At 35.3% G+C, this 23,347-nt stretch overlaps 1 protein-coding gene across 3 annotated transcripts in view; it reads left to right on the forward strand.

Moving 5' to 3' along the window:
- DGKB (diacylglycerol kinase beta) overlaps positions 1–23,347 on the forward strand; it is a 645,807-nt gene that overhangs the window by 467,236 nt on the left and 155,224 nt on the right. For all 3 annotated transcript variants that reach the window (XM_066354004.1, XM_066354003.1, XM_066354005.1), the window contains one exon: positions 8,091–8,286. In XM_066354004.1, coding sequence (XP_066210101.1) covers positions 8,091–8,286 — 196 coding nt within the window. The remainder of the gene's footprint in view (positions 1–8,090; positions 8,287–23,347) is intronic.

Below are 23,347 nucleotides of genomic sequence, written 5' to 3' on the forward strand. Positions count from 1 at the left end.
ACTGCAGTAACATTTATTAATCAGAACCAGTGCAGTGCACGCCCCCTTGTATTGTTGCATATCTTGAAATACTGTTATAATTTTATGTATTTATCTCAATTCTAAAATTGTTTGTGTGTGTGTGTCTGCAGTTATACAAAACCTGCTTCTCTACTTTTTAATGAATCCAGTCTATCATATTAACAGAATACGCCTTTCTACCCTCAAGGTTACTTCATAATTAAATATAACAAAAACAGCAATTGGGAAATTTGCTTCTGTTTCCTGTTGCTTCCTGCATGGCCTAAAATTATACCAACTATGGTTTAAAAACATATAACAGAATAAAACAACTTGAGTACAAGAGTACCCCATGTAATGGGTATGTATATTTTATAAGCTGCTTCTTTAAAATAAATATTGATTGCATGAGCCTTCATTTCACATTGTTCTGTCATAGAGGAAGCTTTTTCTAAAAAGGGTGACTATTTGGAATAACTTCAATATGGTATAACAGTTTATAATAATGTAGCTAAGATTTACCTATAATTAATTATACTTCATGCTTGGGGCTAATCAAAGTACCTACATCATATGATTTAGTCGTCCTCCAGACCTTATGAATTAAGAGAGATTTTATGTCCCCATTGCAGAATTGAGCAGATGTACATTTTCTTTAATAAGTTAAAAGAACTAAGAATTGTGTTGCTGCCAAAAGGTTTAAATCTCAAGGAAACAAATTGTAAATTTTATACATATACATGTTATATAAGTATATATACAATGACAATATATAGATAATTTAAATGGTGAAAGATGAAAAAGTTAAATATTTTAATTTTCAGAATTTTATTTATCTTCTAACTTTGTTACAAAAGACAAGTAAAAGTTTTATTTATTTTTCTGTGAGAGAGAGAGAGAAAGAGAGTGATAGAGACAGACAGACAGGAAGGGAGAAAGAGAGATGAAAAGCATCAATTCTTCATTGTGGCACCTTAGTTGTTCATTAATTGCTTCCTCATAAGTGCCTTGACTTGCGGGAGGGGGGCTCCAGTGGAGCGAGTGACCACTTGCTTAACCTAACGATCTTGGGCTCACGGCAGTAACCTTTGGGCTCAAGCCAGCAACCATGGGGTTATATCTATGATCTCACGCTCAAGCCTGCAACCCCGCGTTCAAGCCTGCGACCTCAGGGTTCGAACATGAGTCCTCTGTGTCTCAGGTCAACTCACTAACCACTGTGCCACCGCCTGGTCAGGCAGTTTAAAAATATTACATAATATATTAAAAACAAAGTTTGTATTAAACTATTTGGGACATGTGCCTAAGGGTCTCGGGTCAACATCTGTCATTGACACTACCAAGTATATTTTTAATTTGTTCCATGTTCCAGGTGAAGTTCATGAGAGAATAAAGTAGCCCATTCTCAGAAGTATTTCAGTGTTTTGGTTGTCAGTGAGACTAGGAAGATTGCAAACCATGAAGGCCAGGAATTTTCATCCTAAAATACTGAGATTTGTCTTAAAAGATTAAATTCTTCTATAAAACCTTAAATGACCTCAAGAATTAATAAGAAGCAATAAGAGTCTCAAAGACAAAGAAATAAGTTTGCAAGATTCAAAAGATCAGATTCTCATTGCCTGCCCAGTCACCTGGAAAGCACAGAGCTCTTAAAGGTAATCGGGTTGAGTTTCCCAACTTGGTCTGTGCGCACCTGTGTCAAAATCATCCTGATGCTCTTTCTCCATGCATTAGAGTACCTTCATCTAGTCTTGGCTCTCCCAAAACACTATCTGGGGATGGGAAAATGAAACTTGTGAAAGGACATTCCATTTGTTCTTAAACACTTTGTTGAGGCATAGTTGACTTATAAAAAAAAAGCTATACATACTTAATGTATACAACTTATGGATCTGCAAATAAACATATAACTATGAAACCATCAACACACTACATACCATCAACATATCCATCAGCTCGAAAAGTTTCTTCCTGCCGAGGGTGTGTGTGCGTGATAAGAATAGTACTTAAAACGTCTACCTTGTCTTCTGATAATCCCCAGGTAATGTATATCTTTTGCAATGAAATTTTAGAATCAGTAATGCAGGAATACAGTATGGACCTCCACAAAGATGGTAATAGGAAACCAATGATGGACTCATTAAGTCCACAACAAAAAAAACATCACCTTATTTCCAGAAAAGGTCCAGAAACATGGTGAGGGTGAGGCCTGGCATGAACCCTTCTTTGGGCTAAATACATCATAGTTTTGATAGTGAAGAGGGTGAAGAAGAAATGTTAAGTAAAAGGGAAGTGAATGATCAAAAGCTGAAAATTCTTTTCCATGTTTACCAGAAGTTATTTTTTTTAAAGCTTAGTTTTTTTTTTTAAATTTATTCATTTTAGAGAGGAGAGGGAGAGAGAGAGAGAGAGAGAGAGAGAGAGAGGAGAGACAGAGAGAGAAGAGGGGGAGGAGCTGGAAGCATCAACTCCCATATGTGCCTTGACCAGGCAAGCCCAGGGTTTCGAACCGGCGACCTCAGCATTTCCAGGTCGACGCTTTATCCACTGCGCCACCACAAGTCAGGCCGCAGAAGTTATTTTTAATAAAGTAACTTTTGGGAAGAATTCTAAAATTCCAGCAATAATTTCTGGCTTTCACAGAATGTATGAATAAAGAAAAATGTGAAACTAAACTGGTTTTTCTATTAATGCCATGGCTAATGTTTGCTATCTTGAGCCAGCAATATTACTAAAATTACCTAACAGGCATGTCCTGAGCCCCTCTATCACACTGTTTTATAGATAGAACTTAAAAAATGTATTCTGTAAAATATGGAAATTAATCACTGGGAAACGATAGAGTTCCTCAGCTTTCATATTAGAAGAGATTCATGCACTGTTAAGCCATTTATGTATATGTGTCTTATTTACTTTATAGTTTTGCTACTGTACTTTTTAGCAAAAATATAAATAATTTTGTCTGATAAATTAAGTATGAATTTGCAGACACCCTTGAAAAGCAGAGTTAGATAAATCATTTTGCTCCACGCTATTTTCTACAATGAACAAAGCAATGTTTTGTTGTTTTATTGAGTAACATATGAATAAATTTTACTTAACCCCAGCATATTAGACTCACTATGAAGAAATACATTTACAGTTTATTGTTAATTTTATCTCATCAAATTTTGTATCCATATTTAAAACTCTCCCATATTCTTCACATGCGTTGAATTTTTCTATCAAAAGACATGTTAACTAAATCTAAAGCATTAAATTTACATATAAAAGTTTGTCCTTAACAAGCACTTTGCCAATAGCTTCTATAGTACTATATGTTAATGACCTTTTTCTACATAATGAAAATATTCAGGATTTATTGACTAACTGAGGCTGTTAGCTTTTAAGCTTTTATATTCTTTTCCTCTGCAGCTACCTTTCTAAAACTCATAAATCTTCATAGCGGATGAAAATATTATGTGACACAGTATTATCACTTGTGTATATTTCATAGCTTTGATTCCCACGCACTCCACTGGTGCGCATCAGACAGTTCCTGGTCCCCATCAGACCTAGCGCTGAAATCTTCCAGACAAACCAACATAACGTTAACGCAAACAGAGGAAGGTAGTCTGGGGTCAAGAAGTAGTGGAAACATACCATTAATAAATAGCAATTTATGTAAGTGACGAGACATTGAACTCGTCTCATAGGAACCTCAGCGTTCTCCTTTTTCTTGGGGAGGGGACTCCTTAAAAATCGTTTTGTGGTTTTTTTCCCACTTTTTGGAAAGCTTCTTGCTCTGTTTTCTTAAAACTACACAAGACTCTGAAGAGTGACAAGACTCTGAAGATGGGGAACATTAGTAATGCTATACACTGATATTTTTCAATTGTTGCGTGTGGCTCGCCCTCCACCCCACCCCCACACACCGTTCAGTTTTTTTTTTTTTCTTTAAGAGCCGATTCGCCATGCGCTCTCCTTTTTCGGCAGAGGAACAAAGGAATACTCCTTCGCTAATTCTGAAAGTAACTTGTCACAGTGGGATTCTAAGGCCTACAAATAATTGTCTTAGTGTACTACCTGCTGTGTTCAATATTGAGTGAAAATGGAAGCCGAGCCCCGACTCCTGTTTATTTCGCAATTCTTCTGTTATTTAAATGATTTTAGTCAGTTTGGGGGAAACCAGACCTTTATAAATTAACAGCTGGGAAATACCAAAGGTGTCAGATTGCATATTTATCATCTTTTTCGTGTAACACTTAAATATGTATTAAGAAGTGACTGACATAAATTAGGCAGATTTCAGAAGCCACAGGCCATGGCTTGTAGGGGACCCCCTTCTGCTTGACATTTCATCCTTGTCAAAGATCAAATTATTTTAATTTAGGCTGCAAATTATAAGGAATGAAGACTTCTTTGTGGGAATTCCCTGTGGTAATCTGACTTTTGTTGTTACTGCTGCTTGTCAGTGTGCAAAAGATATAATATGCATGCAAATAAGGTTAAAAAATATGTACTATCTAATTATCCAGCCAGTACATTCCACTTGAAGCCAGTGGGAGGCCTGACACACAGTATGTGTTTGATTCATTGAGGCCTGCAGGGTATTTACACAAGATTACTTTTAATTATGAAATTAATATCTGTTTATCTAGAATATATAGCGGTAAGTGAGTATACACATGAGTAGAATTCTTTAGTAAAAAGAAATCATCTTAATTTAATATATGAAAAGGAAGGGGGAAAAAATCACTTGTTTCTGGGGGGGGGGGGGCATCATCCAGTGCTTGGTTTCACCCTCATTGAAACAATTTGAATGAAAACTTGGCACCTTCTATTTTATTCTAGCCTGCCAAGTCGGCTCAAGATGGATGCTTTATTTCACAGGTTTTTATATTTTAGGGTACAAGATGCAGTATTAGGTTCACTATGGTGAGGCCAATGTAGAAAATAAGAAGGATTTTTATCTGTTTGGTTTTTGTTTTGATCATTTTGAGATAGTGTTGTCCCTTCTAGGTACCGACATCATGATTACCATGAGAAAGAAAATGAAGAAGTTACTATCCATGTTTTGTTTTGTTTTTTTCTATAAGACATGACACATAAAATAGTCCCACTGCTGATATCATCCAAGTAATGAAATTCATGTTCCTAACACAGTTCTTTGTAAAACAACTTATATATTTATATTTATATATCCCTTCTCATAATGACTCATAACAGGACATGGGTGACCAATAGCTGGAAAATATTTGTAATTACTACTATTTTAGGAAACACAGAACAAATTGAGTGACTCCAAAGATACTAAAGCCTTATCACTCGCCACACGCCCTTCAGTGAAAATGAACAGAAAATTCAAAAAGTTTGAAAAATGACTGTTGGGCAGATAAAATATATTATGCTCACTTTATTAAAGACGGTGCTGCCCACATGGAAGCCTGTCGCCCAGGTGATATTAATGTGTGTTGGGGGCGGGCTATGGGCAGGCAGGATCCTTGTAGCCTGGGGCTTGGTTTTAGGACTAAGCCTTTCCCACCCTTTTTGATGTGGGGTGGTACAATCCCATCATGCCTCAGATAAGTGACTTTGTATTAGAGACTTCTCTATTTTGTATATTGGATTAATGGTTTTGATTTCTACACTTTAAAATGGGGGCAGAACAGGAGCTTGCTCTCTCGAGTCCTGAGATTATCATTAGAGGAGAGAGCAGAGAAAAGCCACGTGGAGGAGGCCAGGAGAAGCAGCCAAGATGGCAGAGTGCTGAAGGAAAAGCCAGTTTGTGCAGAGTTTGTGCAGGGAGAAGGAAGGAGATGAGGAGCAGAGGTGAATAAGTCTGGTGAGCTAGAGACCTTTGATTCTAGGAAACTCCGGTAAGTCAGTAGCTTTGTGAGCACTGAATGAGTGGGTTTTGGAGCCCAGTGTGTGTTTTTACTTGCCCGTTGGGTGCAAGCTAGGATTAAAGATGATGGCCCACCAGTGTTTGGCTCCGTTGTTTCTTTACCGACTGTCTGAATCCAATGTGAACCTGCATGGGTCAGGCGGCTGTGATGGTGGCCGTGGATACTGGCTTTACAATGACCACTTTTAATATCACAAAGGATAGACTGTTAGCAAATTGTGTGTTTTTCAGACAAACAAAAGAAAAATCGGCCTGGTGAAGGGATTTTTAAGGGTATTTATTTTTTAATTCATTGTTACAGCAGCTATAATGTAGCGATGAGTGATGACCTTTCCCACACTCAGCCTGCCTGGTCCTCCATGTTCGTTTAGACCAGGGGTCCCCTAACTTTTTACACAGGGCGCCAGTTCACTGTCCCTCAGACCGTTGGAGGGCCAGTCTATAAAAAAAACCCAAAACTATGAACAAATCCCTATGCACACTGCACATATCTTATTTTAAAGTAAAAAAAAAAAAAAACACACAAAAAAAATGGGAACAAATACAATATTTAAAATAACAAGTAAATTTAAATCAACAAACTGACCAGTATTTCAGTGGGAACTATGGGCCTGCTTTTGGCTAATGAGATTGTTGGGCAGATAAAATGTATTATGCTCACTTTGTTAAAGATAACACGAGGAGGCCGTCGCCCAGGTGATATTAATGTGTGTTGGGGTGGGCTAAAGGCAGGCAGAATCCTTGTAGCCTGGGGCTTGGTTTTGGGATTAAGCCTTTCCTACCCTTTTTGATGTGGGGTGGTACAATCCAATCATGCCTCAGAAAGTGACTTTGTATTAGAGACTTTCCTATTTTGTATATTGGATTAAGGGTTTGGATTTCTACACTATAAAATGGGGACGGAGCGGGAGCTTGCGCTCTTGGTTCCTGAGATTATCATTAGAGGAGAGCAGAAAGAGGCCATGTGGCCAGGAGAAGCAGCCAAGATGGCAGAGTGCTGAGTGAGATGCTAGTTTGTACAGAGTTTGTATCTGGGATAAGGAAGGAGATGGGGAACTGAGGAGAATAAGGCTGGTGAGCTAGAAACCTTTGATTCTAGGAAACTCGGATAAGTCAGTGGCTTTGTGAGCACTGAATGTGAGTGGGTTTTGGAGCCCAGTGTATGTTTTTACTTGCCCGCCGGGTGCAAGCTAGGATTAAAGACTATGGCCCACCAGTGTTTGGCTCCGTTGTTTCTTTACCGACTGTCCGAATCCAATGCGAACCTGCATGGGCCAGGTGGCCGCTGTGATGGCAGCCCTGTCTTCTGGCTTTACAGAGATGATCAATGTCTGGTTCCATATTTGTCACTGCTAGCTGTAACAAGTGATATGACGCGCTTCCAGAGCCGTGACACGTGCGTCCTGCGTCACAGGAAGTAGTACTGTACGTGAGCCAGGCCGTGTTTTGCGGCGCCGCTGCATCCTATGTTCCTCTCACTGACCATCAATGAAAGAGGTGCCCCTTCCGGAAGTGCAGGGGGCCTGGTAAATGGCTTCAGGGGGTCACATACAGCCTGCAGGCCATAGTTTGGGGAAACCTGGTTTAGACAGCTGTGCCTCTTCTTACCTTGAACGCTGTACTTGGAACTTAATCATCAAGACCAAAAAGCCATCCTTGGCCACTCTAATGTAATTCAGAGCTCTTGCGATTGCTGTTTTGTACTTTTTCCTTTCTTCAGAAGTCCTTAAGCCACTTCTTTCTCTGCCCAAAATTACACATCATGAATTATGAATTCAGTTTTTCCCTCCACCCTGAGCGCCTTGCAGGATTTTCTCAATAAGACGTGATCAGTAAAATTCCCACCCCAAATTTGACCAAACTTTCCGCAATCCACCTCTTTGTAACACATTGGAAATTCATAACTTGTTTTATATGCAGATGCTAACGCCTCTCCCGCCCAAAGATTGTCTGTAAACAAAGAGATGATTATGATTCAATTTGATTGTTTTTAAAGACTTGGAATGATAACCGGTTAATGTTAGTCTGCTTTATATTTTATATTGACATTTAGGGTAACTAAGTGTTCTTGAATAGCTTATTTAGAAATGGCAAGATTGTGGATTTTAAAGTTCTTATAAAAGATAAAAAATGCAAAAGGAGAAATCAAGGAAAGAAAGATAAAATATCTTATTGTTTATGTTCTTTTCTTTTTATGGATCAGTGTGATGGAGTACAGATTGATTTAATAAACATCTCTCTGGAAGGAATTGCTATTTTGAATATCCCAAGCATGCATGGAGGATCCAATCTTTGGGGAGAGTCTAAGAAAAGACGAAGCCATCGCCGGATAGAGAAAAAAGGGTCTGACAAAAGGACCACACTCACAGATGCCAAAGAGTTGAAGTTTGCGAGTCAAGGTAAGGTTTCTACATTGTTTGTTAAATTGCATGTATTCTGTTTTGAAGGCTACTTTAACATTAAAAGTTTTCCATTGCACTAGGGTCTTTCCATTGTACTTAGCAGTTGTAATTTCATATCAGATATGCATGTGTGTATAAATTATAGTAGATTCTACAATCATATATAAACTAACCATATTATTCATGGATTTTTTTCTCTTTTTTTTATCCTTTGGATATAGTATATCTTCCTACAGAAAACAAATACATGATGATATTTAGTGGATGATAATATAGTGTGTGTGTGTGTGTGTGTGTGTATATAGTATGTTAAATTCTAGATTGCGATTGTCTTGTTCAGGATATTTGAGTTGCTCTAATAAGGGCTTAGTTCAGGCTTTTCTAAGGTTGTATGGCAAGATTGTTTATTTTGGCTTTCCTTAGGTTGTGACATTGAAGTATTTTTTTAAGATTTTATTTATTGATTTTACAGAGAGAGGAGAGAAGGGCAGAGAAAGAGAAGTATCAACTCATAGTTGCTTTAGTTGTAAATTTTTAAAAATTTTTAAATTAATTTATTGATTTTTAGAGCGAGAAGAGATAGAGAGAGAGAAAGATGGGGGAGAGCAGGAACCATCAACTCATAGTAGTTGCTTCCTGTATGTGCTTTGACCAGGCAAGCTCAGGGATTCAAACTGGTGACTTCAGCGTTCCACGTCGATACTTTATCCACTGCGCCACCACAGGTCAGGCAGTTTAGTTGTAAATTGATTGCTTGTCATATGTGCCTTGATCAGGCAAGCCCAGGGTTTTGAATTGGTGGCCTCAGTGTTCCAGGTTGACGCTCTGTCCAATGTGCCACCACAGGCCAGGCAATACTGAAGCAACATTTATTAAGTTATTGTTCTAAGTACCATATGTAATATCATATTGAAATATTCCACTATAAATTTTAGTTATCAGATACTATTGTTCCAGAAATTTAATAACAACAATTAGGAAATCGGGGAAATGAAGGGCTAAGGACTAAGTAGGATAGAATCGTTGTGGATCAGAATTTTCAACTCCATTGTAATAGAATTTATATTGGGAGATGACAGCCAGCTCTTGTTGATAGTTTTTATTACAAAGATATCAAATTGGCAGTATTCAAATAATTAATTGAACATGCCCAAAGAATTTATGTGTATTATTCATAGTGTTTCTTTACCTCGCAGAATCTACCTAATAACACTGATCACATTCAGATATCTAAGAAAATATTGTTTCAGTTCAATGTAAAGATAAAATGTGAAGTTTTTATGGCTTTATTATGGACTCAATAAAATAATGAGTATATTTTTTAATAAGTAGAATGTCAACACAGTTGGTAGGCTTGATGGTAATAGGAAATAGCTATATATTTTGGTGTCTTCAGGTGTCTGATTCAAGTCTCAGTAGCAGGCCATGACTTCATTATGTGGAATTTGGTGACTAGGAGGATGACAGAGATTAATAGAGAATGTATTAGGTATCCTCTTGAAAAAAATGCTATGATAACCTGCCAATGACAGAAGTTTTTTGCTGTCCCTTAAATGTGTAGGTAATCCTAAAGAGGTAAATCTTGAAACGTAGTATAATTTATTTATTTATTTTCATTTTTAAACTATAGTTTACATTCAATATTATTTTGTATTAGTTTCAGGAATATAGTCTAGTGCTTAGACAATCATATACTTTATAAAATGTCCCCCCTGATATTTCCAGTATCCACCTGGCACTGTATACAGTTTTACAGTATTATTAACTCTGTTCTCTATACTGTAGTTGAAATCTCTGTGACTATTTTATAACTACTAACCTGTATTTCTCAATCCCTTTAACCTTCTTCCTCTCTTGAACCACCAGCCCACTCTCTATGTCTATAAGTCTGTTTTAGTTTTGATTGTTCATATATTTTGTTCTTTAGATTTCACATGTAAGAGAATTCATATGGTATTTGTCTTTTTCTCTGACTGACTCATTTCAAAAATAGCATAATTTAATACAAACAAGTTTATACTGAATTGATTAATATACTTTATATTTAGAATAAATATAACTGTATAAAATTATGGCAAAAATTGTTTTTTTTTAAAAACTGCATAGAGAAAATGAGTATGAAAATTTTAAAATGAAAGGAATTGAGTATAATCATTTTCTAAGAGTTGTTAATATTGAATTTATATTTAAATGTAAAATTAGTAAATTTCTAAGAAAATAAATGAAAAGTGTCTAAGTATTAAAAGTAGTTCAAGAACATTATAAAGCTCCGCTCTCTCCCTAGGAAAGTAATGAATACTTCTATATTACATAGTAATATAGTCCCTTTAATTAAAAAAAATTTTTTTATATGTTATATATGTAATAATTTCTAGGATTATTTTCTCTTTGGTCACTACTTACCAATACTTGCCATGTCCTTTGCATATAAATATTATAGTCTTGTATCCATATCTGAATAGATTCTCATTGCTCAACTGCCAATCACATTCACCCACTGAGCTGTTCAAGTTCCTAAGACCCATAGTTTTGCTTTACCAAGGCAAGTGTGTGCGCACCCCTCTAGAGCTACTGCAGATACACCATTTACTTGCCTCACTCTTCCCCTCTGTATGCTGTTCCCAAGAGTACACATTTGGGATAAAGCCTGTCAAATCAGCCAGAATTATTCTCCTAGACTATCAAAGCTCAGAACTGTAGGTAGAGGTGTCTTCTTCCATTCTGTCTTCTTGCTGTCTACTGTAGAACTATTAGATCCTCATTTTTAAACTTGGAAAAGATGCCTACCTGTGGTGGTGCAGTGGATAAAGCATTGACCTGGAATGCTGAGGTCTCTGGTTCAAAACCCTGGGCTTGCCTGGTCAAGGCACATGAGAGTTGATGCTTCCTGTCCTCTCCCCTTCACCCCCCTCCCTGCTCTCTGTCTCTCTTACTTTCTCTCTCCTCACTAAAATAAATAAATAAAAATTAAAAATTAAATTTGGGAAAGAAAAAAATGAAAACCTATAGATTTTGTGCCTTAGAAATACTTATTCTCAGTACAAAGATGGAAAAGAACAATAGAAATTAGTTTTTGAAGGTTGTTGTCTGAGCAATAACAGAAGCAAGTTTATAACTGATAAGGTAAATTCTTCATTCCCTATCTTACCCAGCTATGCTTATAGTTTGGGTATAGTTTTGTTTCAAAATAAGTATAATTTCATTGATAAAAGATGACCTTATCAGCTGAATATAAAAGGTAGACTATGAAATAAGTTTTTCCTTTTAATGAATTAAGAAAATATTTTTATTTTCATATATTTTGCAACAGAATGGTGAAAAGCATCTCCAAACTTTCAAAGTTTGATTTAAAATTGATTTTGTTAATTATTAATGTCATACTTGATAGAGAAAAGTGAAATTTACTGCTTAAAATATTTGCATGTATTCTTTTCCTAAGTGGTAAATATTTCTATCATTTGATTTTGTTTTCAATTTAACAAAAACAACAATGCTATTAATGTGAGAATCAATCAGCATTTTAAATCTAAATATATTTCCGATTTTATACCAAACAATTGCAAGTATTGCCTTTCAATGAAATGTAGAAAATATAGTTCTGCTTCAATATGTTTCTTTAACCCAGATTCAAATTAATAGCTTTTTTTTTTTTTCCTGAAGCTGGAAACGGGGAGAGACAGACAGACTCCCGCATGCGCCCAACCGGGATCCACCCGGCACGCCCACCAGGGGGCGACGCTCTGCCCACCAGGGGGCGATGCTCTGCCTCTCCAGGGTGTCACTCTGCTGCGACCAGAGCCACTCTAGCGCCTGGGGCAGAGGCCAAGGAGCCATCCCCAGCGCCCAAGCCATCTTTGCTCCAATGGAGCCTTGGCTGCGGGAGGGGAAGAGAGAGACAGAGAGGAGGGAGAGGGGGAGGGGTGGAGAAGCAGATGGGCACTTCTTCTGTGTGCCCTGGCCGGGAATCGAACCCGGGACCCCTTGCATGCCAGGCTGACGCTCTACCACTGAGCCAACCGGCCAGGGCCAAATTATTAGCTTTTAAAAATTGTGTAGTGTGACTTTTTTTCTTATTCAGGAGCACTTTCTCAGAATATTAACTTTTTTTTTTTCTCATATGACCCCATAAAACACTTGAAGTTTAAACTAAATTTTTTTACTATATTGGAATGGATTCTTGTTAGAAAGCTTTAGGTGATGGGAATGGTGAGTGGGGGTATCAGGCTCCTGGCCTTACAATGTGTAACTAGATTTTCGAATTAAAGACAAATTATTCTATTTAGTAGAAGGATTTAAATTAAGAGAAAAGTTTATAAGCTTTTCTCTTTAATTAAAAATGTTACATAGACCAGAGATACAGGATTAGGTTCAGAGCATTAAATCCTCATTTATATTATGCTGTACATGATCTAGGGCTCCTGCACAAATAATTTGCTTGCAGTCTTTGAAGATTCTCAGAGTATAAGATCTGAGTATCTTCAATTACAAAATACACTGGTTGAAAAATTGCAGTTGATCTCATTCAAGTTGACCAAAATTATGAGTAATTCACTTAATGACATTATTGTTCCAGAAAAATATTCTGAAACAGTTGGATGCAATTCTGAAACAATTCTCATTCACCCTCATCTAAGTCAGACAACATTTCTTTAGTGGGTTTGTCTTTTGTTGTTTTCTCTCTTTTTATTTTTATTATTTTAAATATAAATGAGTATATTATATATAGGCAATAGGCTTAGGCCAGGTACATCTCCAGTGTTCTGAGCCTTAATAGTCATTTTTTCCCATTGGTTTCAGTTGCTGAGTTTATCTTTGCTGCCCCCTCTTCTGAGTTAAATCTAAACCTCAGCAAGATGTCTAATAAATTTATTCACATCAATGTAGAAATGACTGATTGCAGATGAAAGTGGAGATATTTGCATTTTAAAAGAAATAAAGGCCTTCAGCTAAACCATTATTTTTCAGACTGTATTCCGTTGAGTTATAAAGAGCAATTCTTCAGAAGTTCACATTCCTTATTGCCACACTTTGGAACAATAAAAGGCTGTCATGAAAACATCCTAAAGAGTGCTCTATAAAATCACTTTTTCATATTAATGACTCTCAAATCTATAAATTCTGTTACCAGACAAAAAGCGACTCTCTCCTCTTCTTCTTCTCTGTTGATCAGCTAATAGGTAGATAGATTCAAAAGATAAATTTACGTATCAACATATATATACATATAAAGATGTCAATTAGTAAGTAAATGTCACATTAACTGGAGAGTCTATAGCTTTGTAATGGTCACTTAAATATATATATTTGCATATTAAGTGTGGATAATTATACAAATGGGTACATTACCACCACAGCACATGTGAATCACATGTAATTAAAGGACCAACAAGCTCAGGTGCTTTTGTTTGTCACAGTCAACAAACAGCATAAAAATCAATATAAATTAAAAAAAAGTAGCAATGCTAATATTTTAAATGAAAATGTTAATCACTTTTCAGAGAATTTTTGCTGATAAATTACATGAGTAAACTGGCTCCCAACAATATTAAGCTTGTACTAGTTTATATATCAAGTGTATTTCATCACAGATTTGTGACATAGACATGCTCACAATTGCAACTAAAGATGCACTACTGAAATTTAAACAGACTTCAGCTAAGTATGCAGAATGAGAAAAATATTCCAACTGAAAGTCCAAGTGAACATCTGGACTAGATATCAAGTAGCATCACATCTTAGACTTGTACTGAAAATGTTAAAAAACTATATTAAAAAGACACCTTTTAGAAATATTTTTTTATCCAAAGTGTGGAGACCCCCTCAAGTAATGTGAGCAGTTTTTAGTTATTCAGATGGTTTTAATTATGGAGATAACAAGCCCAACAATTCCACTTTCCAGTACTGAAATCAGAATGGTGCAAGAAAACCAGATAGAAGAGGACGGAAGACAATGGGACTTTGGGTGATGGATACGCAATATAATCAAATGTCAAAATAATCTGGAGATGTTTTCTCTGAACATATGTACCCTGATTTATCAATGTCACCCCATTAAAATTAATTTTAAAAAGAGAATGGTGCAAGACAGGCAAGTGAGAAGTAAAAAGTTTGTACCATTTACAATTACTTGTTTGTCTGGATGAGGACATTCCCAATACTATGCAATCAAAACAAAATACAAAAATCAATAAAATAAGATGCCTATGATGCTACAGCAATCTTCGTCTAAGTAACCCCATTGTTTCCATAGATTGACTGTATTAAAGGTGTTAGTAATTTAAACTTTTAAAATATATTTTTACAAATAAAATTCTAATTTTCTCTTTTACTTACTGGTTTTTAAAATATTGCTTCATTAAAAAAAAGAAGAAGAAGAAGAGGTTGACTGTTCAAAAAAGTTTGAAATCATCTGTGCAAAAGTAATTACCTTGAAGCCATAGAGTTTCAAACATTTGCCAGAAGCTAAGGGAGGTATTGTGGCGAACAGCTGGACTTCCTGCTTAAAACCTCATTATCTGGGTGACTGTGTACCCCACCTATGGATACAGCTAACCAGATACCTGTCACACAAAAGTGCATTTATAAAACTAATTAATTTATGATACTGCCATGAAATTTTCAATAATTGAATTCCCATTTACCAATGCTAATTCTCTTATTTGGGCAAAATTTCCCAGAGCGCAGCAAGCACTCCATTGATGGAAATGTAAGATGATTTAAGCAGTATACAGATACATAGTTTAAAGTTTTAAGAGTTTTTATATTTAATATTTATTTATATTTATATTTGGTATATGGAAATGGCAAAAATTGAAGGTGGAACAAAAAAATACTAAAGTATGGAGAATTGCACAAGGGTAATATTCGGCTTCTGCCACATTGTATAATTTGCACAGCCCTGATTTGAATACTTAGTGTAAACAAGATTTTATTCTTTGTCATCTTGTGTAAAATGTACTGTGTAGCAGTTCCCCAGGAATAGACTTTTCCCTGTACTTCACACTGTGCCGCACCCTACCTTATCTGATGTCTGTGCACCACGCTAGGAAAGACTAAAACCCTGATTCTTCCTAGGAGCCAGAGGAGAAAGGCGCTGTATTAGATAGACCGTCAAGGAATCTCTCTACATCAAATGACATTAAATATTATTTTTTTAACTCTAAAGAAATAGGAAAAAGAGGTCAATTTAAGCCAACTTGATCAAAGAGAATAAATGAATAGATATCTGTGAAAGCTTAGCAAAACTTAAATTTCTTTTGCCTATGAAGATAAATAAGGTCATTGGCTCTTGTATCTTAGTCTTTAAAATGAGGATGGTAAGCCTGACCAGGCGGTGGTGCAGTGGATAGAGCGTCGGACTGGGATGCGGAGGACCCAGGTTCGAGACCCCGAGGTCACCAGCTTCAGCGCAAGCTCATCTGGTTTGAGCAAGGCTCAACAGCTTGAGTCCAAGGTTGCTAGCTTGAGCAAGGGGTCACTCGCTCTGCTGTAGCCACCCCCCCCCCCCCCCCCGGTCAAAGCACATATGAGAAAGCAATCAGTGAACAACTAAGGAGACTAAGGAGCCACAATGAAGAATTGATACTTCTCATCTCTCTCCCTTCCTGTCTGTCCCTATCTGACTCTCTCTATCTCTGAGGGTGGTGAGTTCTGGAAGAGTTGAGATTAACAAATGTGTGCTGTGTGTTGTATTGCCTGGATAATTCATTGCACAAAGAGCATTTAAATAATTAGACCCTAACACTTTCTAAACCTCTTAAAAGTTATACTTATCTGAAATTTGATGGTAATGGACATTTGTCATTCATTATTATCATTTTTTTCTAGACATTTCTATGGGTTATTTAGGGTAATTTAGAAGGCAATGTTTTAAGTTGTCTAAATATAAATGCAACATTCATTTTAGAACTGTAGATGATGTATTTGGCATTCAAACACCAACAAGCAGAACAATTTCCAAGCATTTAAATTCAGTGATTAAATCAATTATATTTAGAAACAAGAAAAAGATTTCATGCTGCATTATACCTGGATATTAAAATTGTTGAAAAAAGATCATGGCATTTGACATGTTGCATTTCACAAAAATATAGGGATGTACTAATACCATGATAATTTCATTGATTGAAAATGAATACATCCAAACATTCGCTATCTAGTAACTCTTAAAGAGGTATCCCGAAATGAGCTCCTAATTGTATATTTTAACCTATATACTTTCCTGAAGATTTCCAGCACTGGATAATGCATGTAATAGCAACATATACTTAATAAAGTTATCTAAATACAAAAACTGCTAACCTCTTAGAAATTTAGAAAGCAGAAGCCATGAATACAATAAATTAATATTTTAGAAACAATTAAAACTCTCAATGACAATCTTTAGAATATTCTATTTCCCTTCTGCAGCTATATAAAATACCTTTTTGTAGCTAGTATTATTTCCTCTTTTCCCCATGTTGAAGTTAAATTTTCAAAATGTAACATTGGTAAGGCCACAAAGTCGTTTTGAATTTAATATAACAAATAAGTAATCACTTACAAAGGAAAGTGGTGTTTTGTAGTACTTTTATAAAGGAGATCATTATTATTAAGGGCTCATTCTTGAAAACCAATTGAAATTAGACAAATGGAGAAACTCTAAAGAACACATAGAGAGGAATGGCAGAACAAGAGGCAACTTGCATTCGCCTATTGAATCTGCGAAAGCTTGAGCAAAATGAGGTTTTAGTAGCAGTCACATACTGAAATATATACGATTTGGCAATCAGTGTAACAGAAGCAAGTAGGAAGAAGAAAAGAAATTTGTTTACTTGAGGTTTTAAATTAAGGCTCAGCTATTACCTTGTCTGACATCGAAGGCAAAATACTTTCTTATTTTCAAAATGCTAATGCTGTTTTGAGAACTTCTACATTTCTATCTATTGATTTTTTATTGTAACTTCAGAGAGAGATGAAAAATATAAATGCTTTAATGGGTCATTTTCTCTACAATATTGGTGTCCATTATCAAGGATAAAATGACCATCTTATTTTTTTTTTTATTGTCATTTGTTTCTGTGACATAGTATCTAATCCTGAGTCTGTTGAAGATAATGGTGGGTCACCTATTCTGACTAAGACTGCATTATAATTTTAAGTAAATTTAATTCATGCAGTGTTGGAAATATAAAACATATTTCCAAGTTAAATAATTATTGGCTGATTTTCTCAGTCCTCAACTAATTAAATAACATTTATAAAACTTGATTTCAAATAGTAGTCAAACAAAGTTTCCAAATATGATATCATAGGTAGAAGTTTCTTCAATATAAAGCTCTATAGAACCTTACCATTTGAGGGTAATGATTTGAAGCTCATATAATAGAAGTGTCTCAGGGAACTTAAAACAATCTGTTTTATAATCAAGACATTGAACAACAAATTAGGGAGCACTTTTTTAAAAATAGTAAATATTTAAAAACTGTTAACACGACATAAAATCCACTGCATAAGTTGTTAAACATAAGTCATGCTCTTATTTTTCTGCTGGTATTAAAAACTATGTTTTCTTTTTATCAAAATAGAAAATAATAAACAATAAAGAGTATAATCTTATTGAGAATTAAAATTCATTTATACCATCTTGTGGGATAACATCTTATTTAGTGATTTCAAGTTCTACCAGGAGAGATATTAGACTTTTATTTTACCTCTATTTTTATGTTTGTTTTTTAATGGTTACCTTCATGCATGTAATGAAACCAGCAGAACCTGGCACCTGGCTCTCCTGCACACATTTGTCTGACTACCAGGGGGTGGCAGGAGCCCAAAAGAGAGCAAAGATACACCTGTTTTCTGAAGAGTCAGATCTCACCATCTACTAAATTATCTTTGAGTTGTATGAATTCGGTTAACCAAGGTAACTAACCACAGGAGTTCCATTGCCATGAATGTCACGTTAATGAATAATCTTTTATATATATATATAGAGAGAGCTAGTTAACATATAAATGGTAGCTTCTTGGACAGTATCCAGCCAACCCTGTTTTGGAAGAAGTCAGTAGAGATTCATAAAGGTCACCATTTCCTCCACACTGTATAATTGTTTTCCTGGCTTAATAAGAACATTTCTATTGCTCTTCCTTTGATAAACTGTGGGTTTACAAACTCAGAGGGTATTTTTACTTTGTTTTGTTTTAGGTAGTATCTAGATATTACTGCTGTAAACTATAGCTGTTAATCAGAATAAGTTAAAGATGAGGCCGGAATATTACAGGGGTGACAGTCATTTGAAATAAGACTAAAAATCTCCATGGATAAACATGACTCATTTAAATAAGCCCTAGGGAGCTATTTTTGAGAAAGTTCAAATGCCTAATGAATGCCACACTGTTGTTCTAATTATCCCATAATATGGTACAAAATAACAATCTCGTTTCATCCTTTTATTTACAGAGCTGCTCCAATTATCATTATATTTTACCTGTTCAAGCGCTGAAAGATTGTTCCTCGTTGAGATTCATTAAAAGAGAATAATTATATTATATTTCACAGATTTGCAGTAAGAAAATACCTCTCTGAACAATTTCATTTCCCTGAATAGTTGTTCATTTTCAGGGTTGAAGACAAGTCTATTAAGTACTTTCTACCCTTTTTAAACATGTCAAAGCTAACTATTAATACTGAAATTAGTAATTTGGTTCTGATTAAATGAAAGAATCAGCTGCTATTTGTAGAATTTAATTTTGGTGAATGAAACAAACATAGCAATATTTTCAAAATATATTGAATAGCAAAGGAAGAATCTTTTGATACACGATGATTTAAATTCATGTCTCTTCTGATAGTTGCAGCTATTAGCATACTGACATTTCTTCCTATTCATGTTTGAGAATACATACATCTCCAGTCCCCAAATTACATAAAGCATACTTTTCTTTTACTGAGTGTGTGGCATTCAAATTTTCAAAATGTCTTGTTAGATGAATAATAAGAGAAAAACAACCAATATAAAAGAACATTTTACTTTTAGATTTACTGCAAGAAAGTTTCATGGGATTTGTGATTAAACATATTTTCAAAATTAAAAAGAGTCATGTGCATAAAAAATGTGACTTTGAAGAAAACAAGTCGAAGACACGCCACTTCTTATTTGAACAGTTGGTGTTGTGAAATTAGCTATCCATGGCCACATGCAAATAATACCTTAAGCCTCACATCTCTCTTGGATGTAATTGAGCAATATTGAAATAATACACTAATCACTGATGGTTTTGCCAAGCTTTCTGTACTTGATGATGAGTACTTTCTTGAGTGTACTTATATTGTAGTCTTTTCTTACCTCACCTTGACCGGCTCACTGAGACTGAAGTACCAGGTATCTATTGTAGTAAGCCTAGTGGGAAGCAAGGAGTCAGCGCATCTTTTATCCAGTATAAAATTATGGAAGGTGCTATTTGATTTTGAAAAGACAGTAATTGTACTAAATTTAAATAGGAATTTTAAATGTGTGTAGGATTTGAAGAGCTCTAAGAGATTTAAAAAATAAATTGATCTACCTGTCTCGTTTTAAAAGTATGTAACTGCTATTTTGAGTTGGAAGTTGAATCTGGGGTTTTGTACTATTTTGTAGTTAGGCATTATTTTTAAATTCGTCATTAATATATATATATATATTCTGTTCTTTTTATCAGTGAAACCTATTTCTTTAAAGGGATTCTATAAGGTTTTTATTTTAATTGTTGAAGATAGACTATTTTTGGATTTCTATGCTTTTTCTTTTGTTTTCCTTTTACTGTTTGATTTCTAAATTTTTTATGTATGTTACTTTTGGAAACATTACTTTTTATTTAACTATGCAATTAACAAGGAATTATAGCAATGTTTTTATTCTGAAAAAAGATACTGTTTGGAGTAGATACAGAAATTGAGTTTCCTTTGCTAGAAATGGAAAATAGTCAGTTATCCAAAATACTATAAACAAAAAAAAAAAAAAGAAAAAATGTAATACTTTAGGTATTGAGTTAAACTAAAAATAAATTTGACATTTTATACCTCTGTTTAAATAATACCCTTTAATAAATTAGAGTATTTACTAGTAAGTACTCAAACTCCTTGATCATGTATATGTAGTGACATTTTTCTGTCTGACTTTCTGTGTATGTATGTTGACTTCATTTATGGGGAAAGGCTGTTGGGCATTGCAGATATCAAAATGATACATGGATGAAAAACATCCCTTGAACACATATTATTTTCAGAATCCCAATCAGAACATCAGGAAAGCAAAGCATTGCTTCAGTAAAACAGAAGAGAGATTTTATTTTTAATTGCAGATGCAAAGTATTCTCTCTAAACTACCAGTCATTATCCCATTAACCCATAGGCAAAGGATGGGAATAGGTAGAAAGAAAAAGGGTATTCTTTTTTTTTTTACTACATGTCATCATTCAAGAATGTTGTATTCTTTAAATTTCATCGTTCTTCCCCCTCCAGATAAGAAGACCCTGCCATATTAGCTGAACAACTCACTGTCTTTATTGACCATTTTATCTCATTTACACCTACTTACAGATTAGAAGACAATAGCTTCTTAAGGCCTGTTGGATAATTTTGTTTCAACAGAAACAAAATTGACTTTACTGTATTGACTTTATGTGTATGTGATACTTAATATTTTTGTATTTTTAATTGTTATAGCTGACATAACACTGTGTAAGTTGAAGGTGTGCAAAGTATTTATTTGATGCATTTATATGTTGCAATGTGATTATCACCATCATGTTAGCAAACACCTTTACCATATCCCATAATTATTTCATAACTGTGAGAACAATTAAGATCTAGTGTCTTAGTAAATTTTTTTTATAGGGACAAAGATAGAGTCAGAGAGAGGGATAGATAGGGACAGATATACAGGAAGGGAGAGAGATGAGAAGCATCAATTCTTCATTGCAGCACCTTAGTTGTTCATTGATTGCCTTCTCATATGTGCCTTTACCGCGGGCCTTCAGCAGACTGAGTAACCCCTTGCTCCAGCCAGCGACCTTGGGTCCAAGTTGGTGAGCTTTGCTCAAATGAGATGAGCCCGGACTCAAGCTGGCGAACTCGGGGTCTCGAACCTGGGTCCTCGGCATCCCAGTCCGACGCTCTATCCACTGCGCCACCACCTGGTCAGGCTGTCTTTAGTAATTTTGAAGTTTATCATACAGTATTCTTGTCTATATTATTTTGATTTCTCCTTCCATTTTGGATTTACATTTTTCCATGAAATATAGTATAAACAGAAGTTATCATATTTCATGATCAGGAAAAAAAATAAGGAAATTAATATTACACCAATCGTTTAGCTCACAAAGAATTCTCATCTTAATCCAGGTTGTCTTCCTCCTACTTTCATTTCAAGTTAGCAGCCTTTGAGGGAAGAGAACTTTGACATGGATGTTGAAGGCCAGCGAATTCCTTACAGGCAGGCTTGTTTTAGTTTTCTAGACTACAATTATATGGTTATAATACAGGTGGAGCAAAAGTTGTTTTACAGTTGTTTGTATGGAAAATAATACATAGTTACTAAATAATAATGAAAGAATAAACTCTGTGTCTCACATACTCACAACTACAACCTCAGACAAATTATTAACTTGGCTAAGTCTGTTTCTGAACCTGTGTGAATGGAGATAATCATTTCTGAAGTTTTTACCTCATAGTATAATTTGTTCATCTCAACACATTTCAAATAATAACTTACTACAGAAATATAGTGTGATTTTATTATTATTTCATCAACCTAAGAATATGCACAGGGCAGTCTAGAATATGTAAACCACTTCCAACTTTTGGCCCACATTTATAAGAGAGGAGGCAAAAATTAAGGGTTTATTTTCCAGCTATGCAAAAAATAGGAATTAATCCTGGCACCATATAATTATAAAAATAGAATCCTTATTTTAAATTATAAAAAAAAAATGTTCTATTCTGAAAAAATATATTATGATTAAATTGTAACATTTCAAAACTTGAAATCTTTAAATGGGAACTGATGGAAGAATAAGATACTAACTGCATTCTTATCCGTCTTTGATTTAAAACAGTTGTGTATCATCCCTTTCCAAAAAAGAGGCAAATCCCCTTAGAATGTATGTACCAATAAAAGTTCATTCAAATGCCATTGACTCTTTCTTGGTGTTGGAATTATTGAAATACTATGTTTATGCCAATTAGTTTCTCCGTTGGTGAATCAATGGTTGCTTTCTCCACTCCCTCTGATTGCACACCTTCCATCTCTCATGAGCTCTCACAGGTTTCAAGATGGTGGTGGACACAGTACAGATTGCCTGGGAGCCACATTGGCCCCTTGGCCATGACTACCCACCCCCAGTGGTTTTGCAGCTGAAGCCAAGTCACCCCAGCAGCCAATTCAGATTATACCCGCTGCTCCTAGATTTCTGATTCTCTCTTGAGGGTCCAGTATATTACCTGTGATTCACAGCCATGTCTGTAAGAGCCCTCTCTAAAGTAGGCTGTACAGGGAAGTACATGCTGCCTAACAAATTGATAACATTGTGAGGTGCTGCCAGCTGGGGTGACAATAAATTGTAAGAGAAGACAGGGGACAGGTAATGGTCCCTCGCTAAGCTGCAAAACTCTTCAACTGACGCTCACTGTGTACCAACATATATAGCAATAACTGTCAACAGGATTTATGGCCCTTTAACGTGGACTCAGTAAGAAAGAGAAGATCGAAGGAGATCTATGATTTTATTTAAAGTTTAGTGCTTCCTGCTTTAGAGCAACTCTTTCTAGGCAGCAGGGATACAGTGTCATTAAAGGTCACTCACAATTCTCAGTACAGATTTTTGCATGGACTAAATTCTTGCAATGTGTATTTTACTGTTTTTGCATGTGTTGTTTTATTGTTGGTGACATCCATGCTGCTATTTTAAATTTGAAAGAAAAATTCTCAATGAGTTAAAATATGGGATGTCTGGGTTCTTATAAGGTACAGAAAACATAATCATGGTTCATAACTTTTTGCCATCTGAAAATAAGTTTCACTTGTCTCAAGTTTCATTGTGTG

The sequence above is a fragment of the Saccopteryx leptura genome, chromosome 12 (assembly GCF_036850995.1).
Source record: "Saccopteryx leptura isolate mSacLep1 chromosome 12, mSacLep1_pri_phased_curated, whole genome shotgun sequence".
NCBI lineage: Eukaryota > Metazoa > Chordata > Mammalia > Chiroptera > Emballonuridae > Saccopteryx > Saccopteryx leptura.